Genomic DNA, 6357 nt, shown 5'->3' with positions numbered 1-6357 from the left:
TGGATCTTTATTCATAACTGTTATATTCTGAGGTATCAACCACAGCTTTCTTTTAGGCACCGATGTGATGATTTGTGTGCTTCCATTAGTGATACAGCTATGTGTGATTGGGGTTTTGGCGCCCTCTACTGACCGCGCACTGAAATATGATTATTAGCCGTTTTGGCTCCTTTATTTTATTTTATTTTATTTTATTTTATTTTATTTGGCTTTTTTCCCCTTTATGTGGTTTCACTTAATAACAGTCACATATTCGTCTTTAGTGAGGTAGTTTTACACAGTGAACCACTATTTCAAATAGTGGTTCACAAAATTTAAATAAAAGAAGGGTATTTTTGGGAAATATAAATTATCCACTTCTTCCAGATGTCTTTAAATTTAATCTCCTGAAGCCTCATTGAAAAGGTGAGTCTTTCCATTACAAAGATTTCATAAATGATATCATACCAGTTGTCTATGGATGGGGCATCTGGCTGAAGCAATTTCTCTGTAATTGTTTTTCTAGCAGCAACACCCAGTATCCAAATAAATATTTTGTTTTAATATTTGTAGGTGCTGAAAGTAAAGTCCAAAATGTAGTTCATCCCACTTAAATATAATTGTCATTCTAAATATAGTCACTAATTCTCTATAAATCTCACTCCAAAAAGCATTTACTTTTGGACAGGGTCAAAATAGGTGGCCCTCTGGGAGCCACAATTCCTCTTGCAGTTGGGTGGTGACACCTGAGTGGTGACACCTCTGAGCAGGTGTAATAAAATATCTACTAAGACTCTTCCAGCCAAACGCTCTCCAAACAGTCTAACATGATATCTTCCACTGAAATTCACAATATTCCATCTAAACTTCTTCTGGGATACAGCAGTTAGTTTCTCTCTCCCATTTTTGTTTTTATATAGGTGGCACTTGCTATCTTAACCTAGCCTGTCATTTTTTATTTAAAGGATGACCAGGTTATCAAGCTAGGGGGTACCTGGGCAGAAATTAGCTCCTACATTAAATGAATTTATGCATTTAATAATATGCACTACGTAGGCAAAAAATAAGATGAAATAATAAAGTCACAACTAGATTTGATACAGGACCTCTCTTAGGAACAGCGCCACAAGATCAGGTAATAATATTGATATATTGAATATTAATGACATAACTACAAACTAATTGTTGCACAGGGTCCTGCAGCTTTTGCAGGTCTGGGTCTGGGGTCCCAGAACAATTTGTCAGTCTTGCATGGCTGGTAATCTAGCTTTGATTTTTATATCATATTTACTATTTCTGTTCTCCTCAACTTAAATGTTACAAAGATGTATGAGCTTTGAAATTACCTAGTCGAAAAATCAAAAATTTTGGGAAAGGCCTTAATTTTCTGAACAGGAACAAAGGTCAAGTGTGAGTCTGATACAAGGGCGACAGACAGAGATGGAGAAAGAGAGAGATGGTTATAAACCAGGGAAGCGTAAGTGACAACATGTGACAGTACACCACACTTCATCCATGGCAGCCCTGTAGAGAAGAGCCTGCTTGCTTGCCAAGGCCTCCATCTGTCTGCGGCCCGGCGAGGAGTATCCGCTATTCACCACACTTACACTCTGCCCCATGCTGGTCTGCTTGGTCCACGCCAACGCTAACTCTGCTGGTGGGAGCTATATTTACAAACAGCTGCTGTGGCACTGGGTACGCAGACCACAAGAGGAGGGAGAAATATTGTTTTGCGTCACGTCCCTGGAATATTACACTATCAACTCAATTATTTCTGTATGTTCGTCTAGCATTGACTCATAAAATAATGTGTCTGAGAATGTTTGTGGAGAGAAATATTTGACAATGCACACATAAAAGCCTTAAATACTGAGCCAACTTTATTTAATTTCAATATTTTCTCCTCAATAGAAATTTCTGTGTAAATAAACATTTGTTGCAGGAGATTAACAGGCATATAGAGGAGCATCAGTCATACGACACTGCAGAGTAAAGGGCAAGTTTGGCAAGTCTGTTAGCTAGACAGGGTGCCATGTGGAGCACAGCAATGTTTCCAACACTTAGAATGAAAAAAAAAAATCTTTGCACAGAAGCCCACATTGCACATGGCTACTTCATAATTTTGTCACATTTAAAGTATCTCTTATACAAACCAAACAAATATTTATTCACAGAAACAGAGCAAATTAAATCCACAGGTAAATCATTTTTACTGTATGTTTTTCCACTCCTGTTTTTTGGTCTTGAGTCAGAATGATTTTTGATCTGCACAATCTTCATCTCATTTTTGCATAAATCACATCCCTCAGTGCACTGTTTAAAGAGTTACAGTTCCTTTCCTTTCCAACAACTTTAATTTTTCTCCACCTCATTCTCACTACTGCTCTAACCAATTCTCCTATCACGCTTCCAACACCTCAACCACCTTAGTCACAGGGGGAAGACCAAGAACCCAGAGAAGGTGGAGTACTTCCAGCCTCCCATCAGGTTGCCTCTCTCCAGTCTGAGGTAGGCCTTGTCCCCCTTCTCCATTATCACCAGGCCGGCGTTTGTTGCAGCTTCCCTGGTCACATCCTGGTCCCCAGCAAAAGCTGAAATCATTGGCCAGCCGTTCAACATCAAGCTGACCTAAGAGAGAGCAAACAAAGGGATTAGAGAATGCAAGTCACTCGACTGCAAAAAAAAAACTATTAGTGTCATAACTGAGGTGTGGTACCTGAATAGTTTGTCTATTGTAGGCCTTTACAACATGGAAGTTGAAGCTATACACGCCTCTTCTTGGCGCCAGGAAGACACTGCTTTCTTGGTCAAAATGAGTGCCAACATTCACCAAAATCTGATGCAACACCAAGGGAGGGAGAAAAAGGAGTACAGCACTTGGGTCATTCTTTTTGTCCATGCAGTCTGAGCTCAGATCCAAAGTACTGAGTCATCTTTATGACATTTCCAAAAAAAGCACATAACTTCCATGAAAATGCGGCACGACTACACTGTGAGTCTAAAAGTTCAGTGTTTACCTTATTAGCATTTTTCCTCGCTGTCAGAATTCTAATTCTATATGCATCTCATTGGCAGAAGACTGACTACAAAATACTGGAATACAGCTTTCAGGAGGGGAAAACTTATCAACTTTATTTTATAATAACACTGTAAAAATATCCTTACAGGTTTTATTTGAACTTCAAAACTATTTACTGTAACTTAAAGGAGAACACCACCTAAATTAGGGATCTCCAGTATGGTATTTCCATTGCCTAGGGAAGTTCAATCAATTTTTGTGAACATGAGCTACTCTCTCTCAAAGCCAGATAAACCGGAAAAGCATGCCTCAAACTTGTGATGTCATCAAGTATAAAGTCTGGAGCTGCTCCATAGACGATAAACGAAAAGTAATTTTGTGGACCTACAGAAAGTTTATTTTCTTTTTTATACCCAAATTAGCTTTATTATTTTGTAGTGTTCTCAGTTGTGAAGCAGAAAATGTACCCATATACTCAGATCATTCCCCTGGGTGCTCTCTGTGTCATCTAGAACACCTCTCACCGTTCTCTGTCTATGGAGCAGCTTCGGACTTTATTCTTGATGACCTCACAAATTTGAGTTTTAGCATTCCAGTATTTAGATGTGGGAGAGAGTTGTTCATGTTTACCAATATTTTTGGACTGTTAAACCATAGGAGTAATGTGTATGAATTTTGGAAAAGGGCGTATTTCCTTCAAAGACACATAAGCATACTTACATTATCAAAGTAGATGATCATGGTGCGGTTGCTCATGTCCGTGGGCTCGTGGTTGGTCTGGCGGCTGGCAGAAAAGGCCACCCGTCCAGAGCCAGAGCGGACCGACATGCCCAGGGCGTTACCAGCAGGCTCGGATGAAGGAGTGGAGTCACACACGACCAAACATTTCCCCTCAAGGATGATAGGCTCTGTGTCATTCTGGCCCTGAGACTCCACAAGCCCCCACAACAGGAGCACACCCAACAGTATGGAGAGGTCGACGGTGACAAACCTGGGGTGCATGACTGAACCTGGGATGTTTAGTTGATTATCTCTGATTGATTTTGATGTAGAGAAGTGTCACTTTGGACAACTTGAAATGTAAACAAACATGCTACAGAGAAACAAATGGTCTTTGTGAAAATGTTTCAAACTTTATTAACCTCTATGTAGTTTTGGTTGGTACCAGCTGAAGGATATTAATATGCACCCAGGCAGCGAAAGAACCAGCAGATGGGATAATATTCAGAAAATATTCAGAATTCTTCATTGGCCATAGCTGTCAATCATTCCCTTTCTGTTTGTATTTTTCTTGTTTGCCCCCACAAATCCCAAATCTCTTCAGTGTCCTACGTGCTGTGTCAGCAGGGGCCAGAATGACAATCACAAAAAAAAAAAAATCCCTTGGTATTTTCAAGTTGATTTCTTCAGCAAAAAACCTGACAAGAAGGCAGAGGAGAAGTTAGCTGGCAAAAGGGAAGAAAGGTTTTCAAAGACAAGGTGCAGTGAAGTGTGCGAAGATCCGAGTTTAGACTATAGCTGATGCAGATGGAGGGAAGGATGGGGTGATAAAAGATGCTGATGAGAGGTGAGGAAACAAAAAAACAGATGAGGTAAGATTCTGGAGAGGTGACAGGGAAAGGATGTAGGACCCAGAAGGGAGTGAGAAAGAGAGAGGGTGTGGGGGAACAACTCCACTGAGTGACCATCTGTCTCCTACACTTACCCCCCTCCCTCCCAACGTTGCTCGACACGAATTCCCTCACACAAACACATACACACACACATACACTCTCTCACTTGTGCTTTTGTTTCACACTTACGGACACAAATATTAGTAGCTATACATAAAAAAATGTCACCTTTGCTTTCTGCATTTTTCTTTTATTTTCTCTCCATGTTTAACAGCCTTTCTGTGTTTAACTCATAAAAATTAAATGTTTAATTGGGGATTAGAGTCATTTTTGACCTCATGTGATGCCAGTAGGTTTGGAACAGTACATCTTAAGACACCATTCACATATCTCTGACTGAGATGAGCAACAGCGTGTGTGAAAACATCCTTTTCTTAGCTTTGATGAAACTTATTTAATTGCACACAAATACAGCTGCTTTCTGGTTGGAGAAGGATTCACACTATTGCAAACCAACTATTCTTCTTAAAACAAGTGCTCTAAAATCACCCTATTTTCAATGTACAGTACAATCCTAGCATTTTAAGTCAATAAAAAAAACTGATGATCACCTGTTTCCTTCTGAACAATCTTGTATTCCATATCAGGTGAAAACAATTGCTTCCTCACGGTTGGAGTACTGTTGTGTGGTCAAAAATAAATCCCCGTTCTCTTGCTACCCTATCACATTATTTCACAGCAAGGTAGTCAGTCTGATCGTAGCCAAGCCAGAGTATGCTCTGATCTTTCTCTCTCTCTCGCTTTTCCCTCTCCCGCTCTCTCTCTCTGTGCCACCCCCCTTTCCTTCTGCTTCTTTCTCACCCTCTATGTACCATCCACCCACTCACCTTTATACTGAAATAAAGAAAATGGGAAAATAATTGGGTATCTGAGCTGCTTCAAAGAGCAAAGTTAGCGAGTGAGTGGCAGTTGTTTTCCCTTTTTTCTTTAATACCCAATCAAATCAGTCATTCCTTTTTGTGTCTTCAAGCTGAGTTTAAAAAGGATCAAATGCACCTTCATGGGAAACTCCACCAATGCTTTATAAAGCAAGGTAGCTCCTATCAAAAAAGATCAGACTAATCAGACTGGATTCACACGATACAGCATCAGTTTCTCTGTGGGGACAATATTTTAGTGTTTTTTTGAGTGTATGACTACATAAACCAACCTGATAAAGATACAACTAATACACACATGAATATGTTTTTACAAAATTCAGCTTTCAGTCAAACAGGGGCAGACCATCAGAGATGCTTAACAAAGGATGGGATGAGTTAATGTCTAGTTTCAAAAACATCTGACAAAATTATTTCTGACATCAAAACAACATTTACAACCTTCTTTAACATAATTGTAATATCTTAAAATCAGTCATCTACAGTATGATTTCAGGGGAATGAAAAACACATATTAACAGTGCAATTTTGTCACCAAGGACTATTTTTTGCCCCTCTTAAAAGGAACCTCTTCATTTGCTGTCCCACCATAGGATCCCTTCATGTTCACTCACTGAACGCTCCATTTTCAGTTATCTGTGATACTTCCATGTGGATATCAGTTGATCACAGTTTTATAAAGTATGGTTTTGTCTCTTTAATGAGGACAGATGACCTGAGGCTGATATCTGAGGGGAGAGAAACATCAGAGTTGCTCAAAGTTCCATGTTGTGTGGCTCCAGAGGTGAGGAAGTAAACCAACACCCCT

The 6357-nt window shown here is 39.7% G+C and overlaps 1 protein-coding gene across 1 annotated transcript; it reads right to left on the bottom strand.

The window, feature by feature from the left end:
• Positions 1–1846: 1846 nt before the first annotated feature.
• On the bottom strand, positions 1847–6357 carry cbln12 (cerebellin 12). Its single transcript, XM_049597358.1, has 4 exons — positions 5223–6357; positions 3719–4416; positions 2696–2815; positions 1847–2607 (listed from the first exon to the last, which is right to left on the bottom strand). Exons 2-4 carry the CDS (start codon positions 3998–4000, stop codon positions 2410–2412), a joined length of 600 nt encoding a protein of 199 aa, XP_049453315.1. The 5' UTR covers positions 4001–4416; positions 5223–6357; the 3' UTR covers positions 1847–2409.

The sequence above is a fragment of the Epinephelus fuscoguttatus genome, linkage group LG15 (genome assembly GCF_011397635.1).
Source record: "Epinephelus fuscoguttatus linkage group LG15, E.fuscoguttatus.final_Chr_v1".
Lineage (NCBI taxonomy): Eukaryota > Metazoa > Chordata > Actinopteri > Perciformes > Serranidae > Epinephelus > Epinephelus fuscoguttatus.
Note: the sequence above shows the minus strand (reverse complement) of the source record. Positions and strands in the feature narration are given on the sequence as shown.

What these genes read in the sequence shown, in the direction of transcription:
- cbln12 (XM_049597358.1), bottom strand. Translation starts at nt 4,000, where the DNA reads ATGCACCCCAGGTTTGTCACCGTCGACCTCTCCATACTGTTGGGTGTG. An exon ending in TGATCATCTACTTTGATAAT is followed by an intron (nt 2,816 to 3,718) that starts GTAAGTATGCTT and finishes GTGTTGCATCAG; the next exon opens with ATTTTGGTGAATGTTGGCAC. An exon ending in ACAATAGACAAACTATTCAG is followed by an intron (nt 2,608 to 2,695) that starts GTACCACACCTC and finishes GCTCTCTCTTAG; the next exon opens with GTCAGCTTGATGTTGAACGG.